This window comes from Priapulus caudatus, unplaced genomic scaffold (assembly GCF_000485595.1).
Source record: "Priapulus caudatus unplaced genomic scaffold, Priapulus_caudatus-5.0.1 Scaffold445, whole genome shotgun sequence".
Classification (NCBI taxonomy): Eukaryota; Metazoa; Priapulida; class Priapulimorpha; order Priapulimorphida; family Priapulidae; genus Priapulus; species Priapulus caudatus.
The window spans coordinates 141,554-160,471 of record NW_014577506.1 but is presented as its reverse complement, the minus strand read 5'-3'; the positions used below and the strand labels follow the sequence as shown (position 1 = coordinate 160,471).

Below are 18,918 nucleotides of genomic sequence, written 5' to 3'. Positions count from 1 at the left end.
AGGGTTAGGATTAGAGTTAGGATTAGGGTTAGGGTAAGGGTTAGGGTTAGTGTTAGGGTTAGGGTACACTTCTGTAGTACAAGTCTGGTACACTTTGTGTATACATATATGTACCTCGGGTACATATCTGTAGTACCTGTTACGACAACGACCCCCAACGACCCTTTGAGCGTTACTTAGTGTCTTTCGGTGTATTTTTGGTGTGTTAAGAGGCCTTTCGGAATTTTTTACCCTAGCTGCCTTTTGCGCTATTTAGTGTTTAGACAGCAAATTACCAAAAGGAGCAGAAACGCAGACAAATCTACCGAAAGGCATTGAAAGACAATGAAAAATTCAAGGAAAGATACGGAGAAATCAGCAAAAATAACATATAGTTTCTATACGTAAATCGTGGTAAATACATTAAAAACGCATTATTTTATTGAAAATCCCCATATTTACTTATAAAACATCCAAGAGATGGCGCTGTGGCATGTAAACATTGGCTCAGAATGAAGTATTTGTGTACCTCATTCCGGGCCGAGTTCAGTCATTTTTAGGGCATTTCGGTGAAATTTTTTTTGACAATTCAGCTCCGGACTGCTTCTTCCGGTGGAATTCGATGTTCTCATAGTGCCTTCCAGTGCCTTTCGGTGCCTTTCGGTAATTAGACGGACCGATCGAGGTGCATATATGGAACATATGGCCCAAGGATAGAGAACATGGGTCCCAATAAAACCAATTTAGTGGTGTCATATGCAGTTAGTCATGGATATGTCGCAGTAAGTACTATAACAGTAGATATTTCACATACGTTCACCCATTTTGCACCGGGCGGTCAATCATTGTGAAAAATAGAAAAACGCTGATTTCTCCGTTTCTATTTCAGACATAGTAGCCGATGTATAAATGGATATTTCTCTATGATTACAACTCGGATTAATTTAATTTTACACTCGTTTTAATAGTAACATATTGCTGTAAAAAAGTGCGTCAGGGATTGTTATTAAGTGCCGTATTTTATTAGTTATGCCTATTTATTCGATAAAATTTCCAACACAACTTGATTTTTAAGCAGTTTTTTCCATTTTTCTCGGTAAATATGAAACTTAAAGAAAAATCCTGACGCACTATTTTGGTCCATATCGTGCTTAACATGTGACAAAATTTTTGTATCCTCACTCTTTCTGGTAGTTGAGAAATATTCAAAATACCATTTTTACATAAAAATTCAAAATTTGTGTGGTAAAATTAAGTTGGTAACATAATTAGGTGCTGGAAATTTCATGAAATTTTTTGGCTTGAGCTTAGAGATATATCTTCTCTATAAATAAAACAAGTGATTGACTCGATTCATTCGCCAATAAACGTTTAATCTTCATTAGAGCAATACCCGTGCAAAAGGTGGAGAGTACCGGTATCCTTTATGCCATCGTATAGCTGACACGTGTCACGCGAACATGTATGCAGCCAATTCAGACTTGTGAGTCACTCACTTACATAGTCCAGCCAGGTGTTTGTCTATGGCATGAGATGAGCGGAATTTAAAAACCAGATTTATTAAACCAGTTTTTAGGCTAGCTCGATTTAGGTGACCCTAGATCAGCCGCTGCAAGCTACTGCGTACGCTCCGTGCGTTTTTTGTTGGAGTACGTGTGCGCGTATACGCACGATCGAGCACTTACCGCGTTTGGTTCTATCACAGCTACGCTTTTCGATTTTTTTGCAAAAACACTTGACAGTGATGCCCCGCCGGCTCCTCCTCCAACGACGACCACATCATAGCTGTCAGCGTTCAGTGAACGGCTCGTGGAGAAACGCTGACGACACTCTCGGACAAACCTGCTTGATACGTTCAGAGACCGAAAGTTCGCCGCGGCCTCAATTGAGAAATTAGCGAGCGGAAACATGTCGCACTAAAACAAAACACAGTCGCCCTATACTTCGCAAGCGGAAGCGGCAATATGATGCACTTTTGAGAGATAGTTCAACAAACTCAATCGTAAACTAACACGGCAGCGATCTCACATGAAAACCATAATAATTAACCGCTGCGACGCGTCTAAATATATTTATGTGTCAGTGTGCAGCGCAGCAGCAATGGCGGCGGCGTGTGTTTACAGATCAAACGCTTCAAGTGCCTGTGTGTTCGATTATACGACTTACGATTCGTCGACTTGCGACGCGGATGGTACGTCTTTATACGTCGATCGATAGGCGGCGCTTGACTCACATCAGAGATGACTACGCGAGAGCAGCTATCTACGGCGCATGCCCCATAGTGTGCTACGAACCACGTTTCGTACAGAAAAACCCCAAGGGCACGAGATCGAGCAATCCCATGTGCAAACTAATGCTCATAGGGTCTATGTCCCCCAGGGTACTGCCGGAACGTACCCTGGGTATACCGGAACGTACCCTGGTAACTATCTGATATGGTTAGGATTAGGGTTAGGGTTAGGGTTAGGGAGTAGGCGTAGGCGACTCCCTAGACTCGTTAGTGGAGTAGGCGAGGTACGGTCCGGCATATTAGATAGTACCAGGGTACGTTCCGGTATACACAGTACCTTGGCGGACATAGACCCTCTCAGCCTAACTAATAAGCAGCCATTTAAGCTAGTTTCTGAAGCATTTTGCAATGACGGGGAGGCCAGAGTGACCGGGGTTGGGTAAGTGCATGGGAAGGTTTAATCGAAGTTCACTGCCACCCCTTCCCCGAAACATTAAAACGTGTTTGTAAAATTAGAAATTCTTATATCTAGCAGTATGGAGCAAGAGTGAGCGAGAGATAGGGAGAGACATGCAGACAGAGAAAGAACGAGAGCAAGACGTGTGTGTTAATTGCTTTTAATTCGCATCACTTATACTTCATCTACGCGTACAGACATCTACGTAGGTTTTGATTAATAAAATTCACTTCCTGTCTGGTGATGACTTTTTCGAGTGCATTTATTTCACAACTTTTTCGAATGTGAATTACATGTACGTGCTTTACATAAAAATGTCAAGTGTGGTTATAAATGTTCAGACTTTAGACTCCTACGCTACGAGTAAATGCGATATATATATATATCACACTTCAGCAGATACAGTGTCGTGCAGTATGCACCCTCATGCGAATATTATCCGGCGACAAAGGCCATTTAATTCCCAATCTGAACATCTTGCGAAATACAGCAGGTCCTTAAATTCCCAGTAACCCCTGAAACAGAGCGATGGAAAACAATTGTACACCGAGTCCATTTATATAACTTTCCATGTTATGTTTGCTATTCCACATTATGCTCCAGGTTTGCTTCGACTAATTTTCAGGTCTGACGTTATCCCAGACGAGCCATATGCCTTGCCAACCGAAACAAATATAACTAGAGCACTCAGAGAGCACAGACCTCCGCTAAGGCAGCTGAATTGTGTCACTGTGAAAAATTTAATCAATTAATTAATTAATTAAATAATTAATTGGATCCGGATCACCACCAAAATGTAATCAATTCTAAGTTAGCCCATTTCTGACGTATCCTGGAAATTTTATTAATTAATTGGATCCGGATCACCACCAAAATGTAATCAATTCTAAGTTAGCCCATTTCTGACCTATCCTGAAAATTTTATGACAATCCGTCCATAACTTTTTCAGTTGGGCTGTACACAAACCTACAAACCAACAAACACGCCGAACAAACACACGCCGGTGAAAACAACCTCCTGCCAACCCCTTGGCGGAGGTAATGACATAATCGTGATTGAATCGAATTTTGCGCCCCACTTATTTAACACGCAGCGTGTTAAATAACATATCTCAAAACGTTTAGTAGGGCATACGCAAATAATTGACACAACCTTTTAAAAAAGCGTTAAACATATACCAAAACTTGCGAGCACGCGAAGGGGGGTCTGGGGGGCCCTCCCCCCGAAATTTTTTGAAATTAGACCCCCTTAGATGCGTTTTCTGCGCGAACAGGGGGGGGGGGGTCCGGACCCCTTGGACCCCCCCCCCTGTACACGCCTCTGGTATATGATGTTCTTCTTCATGATGCACATGGATTCCGCTCCTTTCCCTGGTTAAAGGGAAACGTCTCCACCGGCTGCGCATTGTAGTCAAACTCAGCGAAGATGCACTCGACGTCGGGTTGTCGTCCGCCATCACCAGCGACAGGTTACGCCTGACAATTCCGACCTGCTGGTACGCTGAAACATTGCGTTATGATTATAAAGGCGTGTGGCCGTGTGCAGGCGCTGGTGCGGAAGTGGTTGCGTGGAACTGGTGTAGAAGTGGTTGCATGAGAGTTTGTGTAAGGGGATTGAGGTAAAGTGATCGTGTAGAAGTGGGTGTGTAAGGGGTATGTGTATTCTTGTTAGGTATACGCATACCCATAGTAGAGGTTGGTGTAGAGGTGGATGTAGGAGTGGGTGCAGTAAGGGGCGAGTGTATAGCATATATAATGTGGTGTGTAATTGTGTGGTTGCATGGATTGGGTAGGGGGGGGGGGTTGTAATAGGGGTCGGTCCACATGTAAGTGTCTGGCTGGGTGTAATAGGGAATATGTAGGTATAGGTGTAGGGTGTAAGGGTGGGTGTAAGGATGGGGTAGTGGGGGGTGGGTGTTGTAGTGAGTATAGTACGGGTAGGTGAGATGGGGTGTAGTAATCGGGGGGGGGGGGGGGCAGGGACGGTATAGAACGGATGGGTGTGAATATGTCTGTATAGTTTGTGTAAACTGTATATGAAGTAGATAATTTTAAGTATCGGTTTAGTCTGATATAGATAGGCTGTACATGTGGATAAGGGATAAACGTAACAGAGCTAATAAGAGGACAAGGACAAAGGACGGGGCAAAGGACAAACAAACGAGAAATTGGTTATCCTCAAACAATATAAGAGAATGGAAGCACCGATTTCTCGGCTACCCCTTACCCTTTGCTCTTTTACAAAGTCAAAAACTTGTTGTTTTCGCATTGTTTCACGTTTTGTGTCCCATATGTTTATGCACTGCGTGAACACTTTCGCTCACCCACGGCGCAGCTGCTGTCTTTGACGTTGGAAGATTCGTGCAGTCGCCGATCCAAAGATGTTCGCAAACTTTTTCATGCTGTAGAGTGTTTTTGTCTACATCGAGCCAGCTAGCCTGCAGCGTCGACGAGATCTTTGTTGTTTCTTATTCAGTCAGGAGCTGACATAGGGGGCACCACGTGCAAGAAGTCGTACTAAAAAACATGCAATGGTATAACCTGTATAATACAGGCGGTATGTTCCGCTTCACTACACTAACCGGAACTGCCTGTAGCATACAGGTTAGCAATGGTAGGGTTAATGGCCCAGCCGGGGATAAGTGAGATCGGAAAGTCCAGCTGTGCTATGTAGGTCACAGAAAAGGGGGGTCTAAAATGGCCGAGGCGCGCTTAGGAATTAAAGTACATGATTAATGTAAACACGCGTGCGTTTTTAGTTTTTGTAAACGTTGCAAAATATCCCAAACGACCTAAATCATTTTGCACATGGTCAGTTTTGCAGTTTTGCAATCAGTTTTTGCACAAACGTTGCAAAATATCCCAAACGACCTAAATCATATTTGTAAATGTTTATGTAAACAGAAATTACGCGCCTATGAATTGAAGTACGATGTTATAGTAAAGATAATTAATTATAGATAAAAAAAACCTAGAATAGTCCTATCCTACCCATGTTATAAAAGGACAGTTTATACCCCCTCTTATCTGATCTCAATATATGGCGGCGAGGACTTTCCGATATGGCTTATTGATAGCTGTTGATTATATGGACCAGTGTCTATGTCGCACGGCATAATCGCAAGCGAAATATACTGCCCGCAGTGCTTGCCCCACACTACTTTTACTGCCTATGGATTCCTTTTAGGTGCCTTCCCACGAAATTTCAAGCGGAAAACATAAAATCAAGCAAAAATGAATTATTTTAATATAACATTTTAATTAACGTTTGTATTTGCCTATATATAAGTGTGATAGGTAAAAGAATTGCTCGGGAATACGTTCATTAAACGCTTTTAGACTACAAAGTTAAAGTGTCGAGTCGAATGTTTCAAGCAGCGTTTACTTTTGCAGCTCTGCGGTGATGTTGCCAAGTGCTGAACGTCATGAAGGCTGTGTCACGTGACCTGCGTCGGCTCTTGCCGCCATAATACAGAACCGCGACGAAAAGCGATTTTCGAGTTGTTTTTTCGTCGAGCAAATATAGGCTTGATACATATTTTTACAGTTTTATTTTCAAAGCTAACGTTCAGTTAAATTAGGGTAGTGAGTTATTTAATTAGTAACGTTTTTACAGTGGTTTGTTACAAAAATGTGCGTGGAAAGACATCTTTAAACTATTAGCATAAAGCATGTGTTTGTTTGGCGGTGGGCTCAAAAGAGCTGAACTTTCTTGACATTATTTCATGCAAACAAGCATAAGCATATGACGCGTGTGTCTGGTCGGCTAGAGACGAACAACGGTTGTTATACTGCATGAATATATTCCATATTACATTCTTTTGTTTGAGAAGAAAAAATAACTAGACTTGTGATATTTAATTTCCATTTACAATAGATGTATCAACGCAGTATATATATATATATATCAGGAGTTAATAATGACAAATTATTATCTGTCGCCCTCATCCCAGCGGTGGTCACCCCCTACATATTCAATAATGTTGGCTATGGTCGTAAACCAACATAGGGATGACTGGGATGACCACCTCCCGTATGTCCTTATGGCTTACAGAGCCAGAGAGCAAGCATCTACAGCCTGTACCCCGAACCTGCTCATGTTTGGACGAGAGGTAGCCATTCCAATGGATGTGGTGGTTGGACCACCTCCCCATTCCATTGCTCCTGCCAGGTGTCCAATAGAATATGTAGAATGGGTCCAGGATGTGATGAGAGAAGCCCATGAGTTTGCAGGGTCTTCCTTGCAGTCCTCAGCTGTGCGCCAGAAGAGAACATATGATAGAGGAGTGAAACCAGTATCATTCACCAAAGGTGACTGGGTGTGGTACTGGTACCCACCAAATGTTCGCAGGAAACTAGGACAGGGATGGGATGGACCTTATTTGGTTCTACAGAGGTGTAATGCTGTACTGTATCAGATACAAAAGGCGGCTGGTTATCAGCCCAAATTTGTACACATTGACACTCTGAAACATTATTATGCAGAAGAGTATCCGGACAGTTGGTTGGGGAATGATGGTGATGGCCCTATGCCAGAGATGGGAGGTGCACCTGAGGTGCCAATCATTGAAGCGGATGGGGAGAGTCCAGATAATGTGGATTCTCCAGCTCGGGAAGGGCAGGGGGGCTTGGATGAAGTTCTAGAAATCCCCGAGAAACTGTCGGATGCTAGCCTCCCGATGGAGGATCAAGGCACCAGCACAGGTGTAGAAGCTGAAACTCAGGTTGAAGCCTCCGAGCCTTCAGTAAGGAGGAGTACCAGAGTCAGGAAACCTCCCCATCGTCTTGATTGGTAGCATTGCGTACGACTTATGTTGGATTTTTTTATTTATTTTGAAGGTGTGTGTGTGAGCGTATGTGGTGAACCCTTTACAGAATGATGGAGCAGGAAGACGTACTGGAGCTCACTGTAGGTGCCGGGGAGGCATTAAGTGACGACGCCGGGAAGGAGACAGAGAACCTGTTTCATTGCACCGACAGGGGCTGCAGAAGAGTGTACAAGAAGCAGAAGTTTCTTGATAGGCACTGGGTGGAGACGCATGCACCGATGGTGAGGCGGTTCTACTGCCCGGAGTGCCCCACCATCTATTACAAGCGTCGGTACGACCTTAAACAGCACTTTAGGGAGAGGCATCCTAACCGAAATGCCAGCAGTGTAAAGCCGACCGAGATGCCGAACCCAGATCATGGGCCAGTGGGCGTAAAATCCTCCGGGTTGGAGGTAGCCAACAAGGCCGCCGTAAACAAAAAGGTGCTACCTGATTGCCGTGGTACGGCTGGGCAGGTGTCCCCTGGGGAGGAGGGAAAGAAGCGGGAAGCTGCAAAGAAGACGGCTGCTCTAGACCGAAGGGAGCAAGTGGAACGGGCGGGCCAGCCATTCGAGAGAGAAGACCCCGCCACTCACCTGCCACCTATGGTGCCCGTGGCATGGGTGGAGGCCCAGGATGATGCGGCCAGAGATTCCCTACCCATGGGCGAGGCGGTCCTCCATACCTTGTACAACGCTGCAACGGAAAAGATCAAGGCTGGGGAGAAGATGATAGGGGAGGAAAAGAAGAGTCGGGAGAGAGTTCGTAGGGCTTTGAAAGCTGCAGAGGAAAGGCGTTATCATGCAGTGGCCGGCCGAGCAGCGAGTAGCGAAAAGGAAGTGGAGGCCCTTAGGCAGAAGGTGGAGCTATTGGAGACCCTGCTGGAGGAGGCAAGGAACTTGGCAAAGGACCCTTTGCGGTCGTTGAAGGATGGGGAGATTGCCGGATACCTAGCAGAAAGGGGATGGTCTATAAAGCCAACCAAGCCCTCGAAGCGAGGATCCTCCAGCAGCTCCAGCTCATCATCCGGTAAATTCCAGTTGTTAACTTAGAATCTGCTATACTCATGTTTCTATTTTATAATTGTTCACATGACATTGTTCTTAGCGCATTTGCATGACTGGCACTTGAGTGTTCGGCAGCAACAAATGCCAGTCACGATCTCGAGGTTTGGTCTTGCTGCGTCCGTGGTCCATTAAATGTTGAGTTGGTTATGATAGAGTTTCCATCCACACATCTCAAGAGGAGGGCTGGGGATCTGAGTAAAGGTGTTACCCCACACCCATCCTGCCTGATAGGCGCTGCGACGTACCGCCAGTCTGAATAGAAGGAATCCAATGAATGTGGGAGGTCCCCTAACTCATCAGAACTGGAGGCCTGGGGCCCGTTGTCAGAAACAAAATTAGTCTTAACATTAGTCTTAACATCAACTTCCACTCGTTAGCCGTTGACAGAAACATCGTAATGTTACGAGAACGAAAAATCCTCGCAAATATCCTCTTAACATTACGAGAGCCCAGACCCTCTTGTAACTTTAATATTAAGATGAGAATAACACATTTAGACTAAGAATTACAATTATAGTGATTAATATTAATTATATTTTATGTTAATGAATAATATCATGTGTTTTTCTTAAAAAACACGTCAAAAACATTAATTATTTACCGATCGTGAAGCAAAACAAAACATTTACAAATGGCGTATGGCATTTGTTCTCTTGTTTTAAATACTTTTTCACTGACCTAACCTGTATGATACAGGCGGTTCCGGTTCCATTTCACTACACTAACCGCCTGTACCCCTTGCTTCTTCAGCCCGCTTCGCGAACGAAGAAATCGGCCAATCAGCCAATCAGCGAGCAGGCTTTTGCCTGACGTCATTTCTCAAGTTATTCAAGTTGAATTTATAACTGCAATTAGTGCACGCTTTTGCGAAAGCCATAAACTAGATTGTTTCTATTCATCAGGTATTCGCCTGGGGCGAAGTTTTGCCGTATTTACTTCTGTACGCTCGATTGATCGCCGCTAATCAGATTCCCCGCCATAACAACCGTTCGATCGATAACGAGGCTTGCGAACCGCCAGGGTTGAGCTCGCGTACAGGCGGTTAGTGTAGTGAAGCAGAACATACCGCCTGTATCATACAGGTTAGCACTGACCACGACTCTCGCGTCTCGTGTTACAGTGTGAGAATTTGTCTTATTGTGCAGAATAAATTCAAGACCGTGTCGTTTTTCATCAAATGTTATTTATATGTGGTTAGCCATCATAATATGCATAAATTACTGTGATGCACAATAAATGTGTATGAATTTGAATTTTGTGATCGATTCTCATCCAATCAGCAGCCTTTTGACATGAAATTATGAAGTTCCTGTTATCGTGAGTTTGCTTGTAGCTACGATGTGTTTCTGTCAACGCTACTCTCGTAACATTAACAGTAGTCGTAAGTGTTATCTTAGCATTAACATTAGCATCAACTTTACGATGTTTCTGACAACGGGCCCCTGAAACATTGAGAAGCGCAGTTCATTGAGATCATGGTACACAGCCCTCTTTGAGTATACATAGCACACAAAATCCACAAGTATCTTTTCTGTGCTGAGGATCACTTGTTCTGCTGGGCACCAGCTCAGTTGTTTAAATGCCTCTGTCAGTTCATCCCTCATCGAGCACTTATTCTATTGAGAAACCCACATCTTCTTGGTCAGCTTGTAGAAAGAGCAGGTAGAATCGGCGCCAGTGGAGCAGTGGAAGAATGGCAAGGCTAAGCAGACGTCGTCCCCCTAATGACTCATAACAAACATTGACATGAATGTTCTTCTTGTTCTTTCCAGAGTTAAAATTAACATGAAGCTCAAAGTCAGGGTCGATCTTGAGGAACTGGGGCATAAAGGCGAGAAGAATGACAATGACGTCCGAATCAACTGTCCGTACAGTCAATCGCGATAAACCACATGCCAACATGTCAATTATATGGCACACCATCCTGTTGTCCGCCTCTTCTAGGGTTTCCATTTTTGGCATGTATATAGTCCTTTCACCAGCATTCGTTAGAACATTTCTAAGACCATTAGTGACACAGAAATTTTTCTTCCAGGACCAGGAGGATGGGTTATCACAGCTTTCCGCAATTAGTGCATTAACTCTTGTTCTGATCATCTGTGAGAAAGGATTTAGACATATCCTTCGGGACAGTGCTATCACCAGTCAAGTTAACTTGCTGTCCTGAACATTTGGACTTCCTTTCCGAGCGGGTGAGGCTCTTGATGCTTAACGGGTTATACTGGTCTGCTACAATATCGATTCGAGACGCGCCCAGGCGCGTGGCAGTGTTCTTAATGCTCTGCAGGACCCTGGAGACAAATTCATTCAAGGTTGACCCCTCTGGAAATACTGCACCGATGGAATGGACTTGATGTAACCGCGTTTTCGGTGATGTCAGCTAAAATCTGTGTATTTGGACTGTGATAAGGAGATCCATCTTTTTTGACGAATCACTCAGGTAATCCGGTTATCTCCCCCTCGAAAGGTTTCTCTGTCTCCGATTCACGGTTCTTGCAAGCATTTGTTAATTTGTTGAACAGTTGCTGGGTGACCTTGATACGAGGGTTCTCAAATCCGACATCATCGGCACTGCTTGGAAGCTTCATCACGTTTCTTGTTACCTTTGATTTGATAACATCTTCACTTCCATAGACGAATCTAGTGCGACGAAACTCGTCATACTGTTGCACTCCAATTGTGAACACCCTTCCTGCATCATCGACAATGACCTCTGGGAAGATATAGGAGGAATTCAGTCTTCCAAACAATTCTGAGGTAAATGGATTGATGATAATTTTACTGTGAACTTTTCGACAGTCTGATATGAACTTGCTGATAAAGGAAGGGGTGATCTCCTTGTGACCTTGAGCTAATGTAGGCCCCTCTATTGCAGACAAATATTGGTGAATTTCTGGCAGGCAGAGTTCAAGCTTACGAAGATATTCTTTGTCCTCGCGATTTACGAGATCAATGTACCCAGCCGTTGATTTAATTTTCTTGTTGTTGTGTTCTTGTGCTTGGTCCAGGGATATCTTAGAGAATGCATTGCCTCTTGTGTTGACAACAAAATATCCCGACGCTAACTCCTTGTGCAGTGTGGGGAACTTGATTAGAAGAGTCTTGAGATCATATATGAACACAGAGACCCAGCGAGCATAATGTGTATGGTTTAGCGAAAAAAATAAGGGTGCAATCGAGTCGAGTGCAACAATCAACAAGTTCAAGTTAGCTTCTCTAAAGGCCCACACAACCATGAGGACTACCTTGATGTAGTGCAGCACGTGATACCAGTAGCTGAACATAGGGTCGCTTTGTGACTTTGACCACTCCTGAAATGTTGTGATGTACTCATCTTCTCGAACAGCTTTATACGCGTTCTGCATGAACCGCGCCAAGACCACAGCTAACACCTGCAAGACGTACCGAGCTTTCTTGATGTTGTTGAAATTACATACTGCCGTAGTAAGGCCCACAGTGTCCAGTGAGGCAGCGGTGACGATACTCTCCATCCCTGTTCCTTTGAGGAGCTGGCCTATGCAGACCAGCGCAGCCTGTTCAATGTGCAGGCCACCCATAAACACAAAGTAAGAATCACCAAAAGCTGCAGGACATGACCACTGAATAGTCTTCTTTAGCGCATACAATGGCTGATCTGAACATCCAATTGCGACCTGACCCGGGTTTAGGTACTGTGTGTATTCCACAGCCGTCTTCATGAGGTGATATTGCAGATCAACAGTGTTACTTTTGGCATAGATGACGGGCATAGGGACATTTATTGTGACAATGTCATCTGATTTGTCTCGAGACAGACTTGCATGGTATTTTGTCCACGAAACCGGTGAGTCAATGGAATGATTACCTCCCTTCATCACTTCCACTACTGACGCTAACCAACAATCTTCTTCTCTCAGCTCATTCTTGAAAAGCTCGCTTTGTATCGAATCGAATCCTCATAGGCATCAGGCAAGTTTACAGTTTAGATTGGAAAGAACATTTTTTTGGAAATTTGAACAGGTGAAACATTGATAAAAGAGTCAAGGGTAGGGCATCCAGCATATGTGCAAACCACTGATCTCTACTATACTAACGTTAGTATAATAGAGATCAGTGGTGCAAACCAACACTGAAAGAAAGCGGAGGATGGGAGCATAAATAAATAAATATAATATAATAAAATAAATAAATAAATATGCTAGCAGGATACCCGGCGTTGTGCGGGAAATAAAACACTCAGTTAGTGCATGACCACTTGGTTGAAAAAAAAATAGAAAAAATAGATGACAAATTTAGGTTCCAAACCACGCTCAATCGATTCCTTAATGTTTAAAACCCAAAAATCGACTCCAACTTTGCTCAAATCGACCAAAGAAGGGCAAAGATATGGCAAATAACAGTTTCGGATTCCTTACCGGGCCCATAGAGGGGGGGGGATTCCCGGGGTCAAATTTTTGGACTCCTCAAAAAATTTGATGGTTTAGGAACATATGAACCCAGATTTGACCCTTAAAAATGTCTTTCATAATTTGCAAATTTGGGCTCTGTTACGTGCATAAGCCTCCTGACTAATAGTAGAACAGCAACAGTGCAAGCGTTAGCTGCAGCGACAAGCTGCAAAGTAAACGGCGGTGTTAAGGTCGGGTGAAAGGTCAGGTGTTCGATTTACGCAAGAAAAAGCCAGAGTGAAGAGTGAGGCGGCATATTCTAAAGGTCCCTTTTACCTGGGTCCACAGCCAAATCGCTCATCCTACCAGTATTCGATAACTATTGCTACATGTTCGCTTATCTGTACGCACTCTCGTCACACATCTGTGCTATTAGTCAATCGGTAATCTCACTTAGAGTTAGGAAGTAAGTTTTAGAACACACCGACAGAGTAGTGCAAGTGGCCACAGCATTGTTGCAGCCGGGCAAGCTCTAAAACTATAGCTTTTTTTTTGGGGGGGGTAGATGTTTTAGAGCTACAGCTGGGCATGCAGTTCTAAAGGCAGCTGCATGTATACTAAACATGCATGCCTTTGACGAATAAAAGAGAATTTGGTGCTACAGCAACGTGTTTTTGCTGCGTGCAACTCTGATATGGTGTGCTACTCTGATCTGGCGTGCTAAACTACTATCGCCTATAGGCACTCGTTACTCGTCTCAGTACATGATGTGCATGGTCACCAGACACAATGCAACAGTAAGTTTTATGCAATTTTTTGCTGTACTTGATTTTGCAAACAGAACGCATGCTATTAATTATAACAATTAAGGCTGAATTGTCCGAAATTTTGCAGCCAAACAAAAATCTGGCTCGTTGCTTCGTTTTCGATCGACACGCAAATGAATTGAAAAATAATGGCATTTATTTACAACACAGTTAAGCGGGTGAATTTTTTCTGCTAAAAATCGTTTGCTTGCATATATGTGAAATTCAGCACGTTGTGAGGTCACAGTGAAAAAAAAATGTTCGTCGAGCATACCAGTTACAATTTATGAATAAATCCGTTGCACGACATCCCCTCTCTATTCGGTCACTGGCCGGCTAAAACCTCGAATTTCGTCGACTTTCAAACTGCAATGCAACAAAAAAGAAGACGATATCAACTATCAGTTTCCATCACAACGGTGTAGTAGACACCTCACAATTAGAATCTAACAATTTTAAGTTTGACCTTTTGACCTCTGATTTTTAACAATAAATTCCCCAACCCAATGTTTTCCTATATTTTCAATAGTTAACGGCTCACACTAAAAAGAACGTGGCGACAGTCAGTCTCTATCTGCAGGTGGCCTATGGTGTACGGTTGTCAATTTAGTCCAACCATATGTCGGTTTACAAACACACACCCTATTTCCGCCAACCATACACATTATAACGCCACCAACATGTTCCCCCACACTAGTTTGCTAAACCATACTAGTAGTTGATCAGCGAACGATACAAGTAGTTTGCAGAAACATGGTTTTCCGCGCGCAGTGTGCAACCTTTGAGCTACGTACGTGGAGCGGTAACGTAGCCTCGGGCGCATATGGCGGCCGCCGATTCCGAACCCTCCAACGGCCACCGCTCCTATTGAGCACGCTGGCGCATTGCAGCCGCACACATGCAGCCGTTAACCCCACCACCACCACTATGCGCTATTAAGCTATGGACCGTAGGAAAGTGTACTAACTCTAATATCACGCAAATGAATTGAGTTACATTTCTAAAATTCTAGATACATATAAACACATGTTTTAGCTATGGTATCCGTAAATTTTATTGAAGCATGAATAGTTTAATTAATTACCAAAAATATAAGTGCGGTATCGCTCATAGGCTAATATACGCACGGCTATGGACGGTAGAAAAGTGTATCTATATATATAAAGTTGTTCAGCCGAATTAGTTCGTACTCGCATAACTAGATAACTTTGCAGCCTAGAGGAAAACTAAAGATATTTTCAGAATCAGCACGTCTGAGAGAAAAATTAAAAAAAGTAAAAAAGTTAAAAATTCATAAAAATTCTATTCATCAATAGATGGCGGTGCGTACAGATTAATGTAACCATCTTTCTATCTACGTCTCTCTTCCTCCCGCTCTCCCCGCTACATCTTCTCCTCCTCCCTCTTTCCGCTAGCTCGCTCCCCTCCACCTTCTCTCACTGAACCTACCATTCTGCCGGCGACTCACCCCTAGAGGGTCGCTACATTACTACTAGCCTGACGAAGGATGCTTTATCACGGGGCAGTATATACGTATATAACATATTAAGCATATATGTTGTAGGCACGGGGTTTACATTATTTAAATAAGTTAATCATTTCTATCATACAACTTCGTTTTAAAATAGAGGCCAGCTGATTGATTCTTGTAAACGAGGGCAGTTGAAATGTGTGAAACGGGAGTCTTCCACGTTCGGGGGGGGCGTTGGCCCGTGGAAGTCGGCAGCTGAGCTGTTGTTGTTGTGCTGTGTTTACCAGGCGTTGATCCATGCATCACAACCGCTGGTGTTGTTCAGGCGTGGTATCGATATCTGTTTTTACACCAGTTGGCACGGCCGGGCAGGACCTCTCCCCGGAGGAGGGTTGGTACAATAGGGGAATACCCCTATTGGAACAAGGAGCGTGCTGGATGTGTGCGCAGCACGCTAGCTTAGCTACGCCAAGGGGGTGGACGGATTGATTGCCAATCTAACTCTGGCTTGTGTGTGAGGAGATGTATTCTAAACCAGGGATCTGCTGTGCCTCTCTCGGACAGCCACCAGGTTACAAGGATGGTTTCCTTATTTGGAGGGGGGTTCGTGTAAGACTAATTTAAGACCGTATATATAAGACAACGCAAACGGTATTCGTCAGTCTTAATCTCGTTTGTGTGTGAGCGTATGACATCGTAGTTTCCAGTACGTAAGTTCATTCTTAAGCGATGGCTTAGGGTTCTTGCCACTATATCTATCTCGATTTAATTTGGACTATCTTAGTGAACTGTCTTCCCAGCTAACAAAGTTATGTTCCTTGTATGTTATGGGAATGTTTCTTTTAGGTTAGCAGAACATTATTCAGTAACGTTCTAATAACGTGTTTTAGGAAAGTTTTCCTGACATTCTGAGAACGTTTTTACCAACATTCACATAACATTGATCAACCTCCGAAAATGACATACGTACACTATACGTATATACACTCCCCCCCGTGCATTAATCAATGCCGCGCTGCAATTTTTCTACTACAAAGATAATTGTCGTAGTCAGAAGGAAGGCTGTACATGTACTTAAAAGTGCCTCAAACACCATCTAGCTCCTGCTATCTACATTTTAAAATAATTCTGGGGGAGGGCCTCCATATCCCCCTCGTGTTTTCCACCCCTCCTTGAAATCCTGGATCCGCCACTGCCGACTGCAAACTGCATGCAGCGCCCCCTTCGTACAACTCAGGATACCACTTATAGAAAACGCAGCCCAATATCCCAATAAGGTTATTTGGCTGCGATTTCTATGATACCACTGCCGCAATCCGCGCACTATTTCGTATCACTATTTTATCAAATTTGTCATAAAATAATGGTCGGATTTTTAATATCTTTGCAACTTTTATTAGTACAAATCTCATTACATAGGATACGAGTAACCTGGACACTGTAAAACTTGTGGTAAAAAAGCGTTAGAAATTCTCACAGAAATCTACTTGTGGCAGTGGCGAATTGAGCCAGAGCGAGAGCGCCATCTGTCGTAGAGTTTGTGCCGACTGTTGTATTTCATACATTCCTGGAGCCGCCAGTGTTAGCAACCAAGTAAAACAATAGCGTTTGGAAAAACACGGGGAGTTTTTCAAAATTTCGTCTGAACAATTTAAACTGGGCTGGTATTTTACTGGGCAGTTCTGCTATAATGAACACAAGGACAACTTACGTGAGCGGTTACGGTCTCATTGTGCGTCTCCGGACTGTCCAGAATCTCAAACACGGCCTCTCGCGTACATCTGGCTTCACCTCGATCATGTTACGTTTGAAGTCGACGTTTAGATTCCTCTGTGTGCATATATTTCTGCGGCAACAGCAATAGACGCTATATATAGCCACTAATTCACGATGTGTCGGTGAAGATAGGGAAGCAAGGCGTGCGCCACGCACATTAATTTTGAAATATGGCAATCTGAGAACACCCGAGTCTTCTCCTACAAGCTGCCTACCGATTCCGAAGATCATTACACGATATGGAACTTCTCCAAGTTGAGGCCGGTTTTTTTTGTGATGAATCGCAATCATAATTACGGGGTAAAATACCTGTTAACACATCTTCGTACCAGGTACTTTTTAACCCCGAATATTCTCCCAAGAGATGTATTGTAATTCACCTGACTCTTGCTCCTCACAGCGTTCTAATAACAGCAAGCAAACAAGAGTAGGATATAGAGGTTACAGTCGGTAATAATGAAACAAAATCTACACACATTCCACCCCCGCAGGGACGATGCTCGTTTGATTATTTCTGAACGTGAATAAAGTGTACTTCAACTCTTTAATAAATTTATCTACATCTTCTGTCTTCTTAACATCAAGCAAAATATTTAACCAAGCGAGGGGCGACTATCTTCGATATAAATCTGATACAAATACGTGAATGATCGACCGTGCCACAAGCACTTGGAGCGTTTCAATAAAATATAATGCTAAATAAATACGAAATCTATTTACTACCAAAGTCTTAATGTTTCTCTACTCTCTTTCACCTATTATTGCCGACAATTCCCTGTAAATGCCGTCCAAATGCTCATTTGCAACACACAAGTACACCACACGCTAGCTGCTGCACACTGACACATAAATATATAGACACACATATACTGACACACACTATATATTTATGTGTCAGTGTGCAGCAGCTTGCGTGCGGTGTACTTGTGTGTTGAAGATTAGCATTTGACCGGCATTTACAGGTGATTATAGGCGAAATAGAGTAGAGAAACATTAAGACTTTGATAGTTAATACATTTAGTGTTTATTTACCTTTTTTTTGTATTGAGACATTCCAAGTGCCTGTGGACCGTGCATCATCGTGACTACTTCCGCCCATCTCACTGTGTGATTCAATATGGTACATCGGCAATACCACCGCATCAGTGCTGCCAACATGTCTGCACAGCAGGGCCATATTTACGAAGACTCGACAAGCTGGAAGATCGCCACCCTCTCATTAGATGTAATATTAAGAATTAATGAATAGAAACCGAACCGGAGAAGATACGTTTGTCCAGTGGGCGTCCGCCAGATAAATGATCTTCTGAGGAGCTCCGCCGCACTTGAAGGTGGTGCTTGGAAGCGTGAAGAAAGCATCTCCACCCTTGAATCTTCTAATTGCCTCAGCCGTCTTCGTCAATTACCATCTACAATAGTTCGACCCGACTCCAGGTGTTTCGAATGCTTTAGGGAGACCTTTGATCTAATGGCATAGTTTTTATACACGCAAATGATTAATGCCATATTAAAGACGATTTTTGCTTATGAAGACAGGTGTAACTAATCGTAGTTATGACAATTCTTATACAATATGTGAGGGTTTCCTATTATGAGCTGTCTATAAAAGTTGGAATCTTATAAATATATCCTTATGTAGATATGTAAAAGCAGATAAACTCTTAAATCGCCTGAAAGTGTTAAATCGTAAAAAAAATATTACGTGCCCGATCGTAGTTTAACTGGATGCCTGTAGCAATGATCAGGTACTCGTATTTAATCTGCAGGAAATTGCATATAGATGAAATTAATATCATAAAAATCTATCCGAAATTTTGTGTAAGCAGTATTCTACATATGTTACTGACATTTCATTTTGTGCGTCCAGTTTGTATTCCATATGTTCCTTTATGCGACACCTTCCAATCATAAGATGCATCTGCATTGTTCTCCATAAACATACGTTGTCAGATATCGC

General features: G+C 43.2%; 1 protein-coding gene across 3 annotated transcripts in view; it reads right to left on the bottom strand.

Annotated features, from left to right (window-relative positions):
* The window catches only part of LOC106810491 (sulfide:quinone oxidoreductase, mitochondrial-like), a 12,917-nt gene extending 10,712 nt beyond the window's left edge, over nt 1-2,205 (bottom strand). For 2 of the 3 annotated variants that reach the window (XM_014813869.1, XM_014813871.1), the window contains exons 1-2: nt 2,146-2,205; nt 1,665-1,895 (exon numbers count right to left, since the gene is read on the bottom strand). In XM_014813869.1, the coding sequence (XP_014669355.1) occupies nt 1,665-1,889 (225 nt within the window). In that variant the 5' untranslated portion in view covers nt 1,890-1,895; nt 2,146-2,205. Of the gene's footprint in view, nt 1-1,664; nt 2,110-2,145 lie in introns of those variants that run through there. The other variant, XM_014813870.1, reaches the window with a different exon arrangement.
* Nucleotides 2,206-18,918: the final 16,713 nt, after the last annotated feature.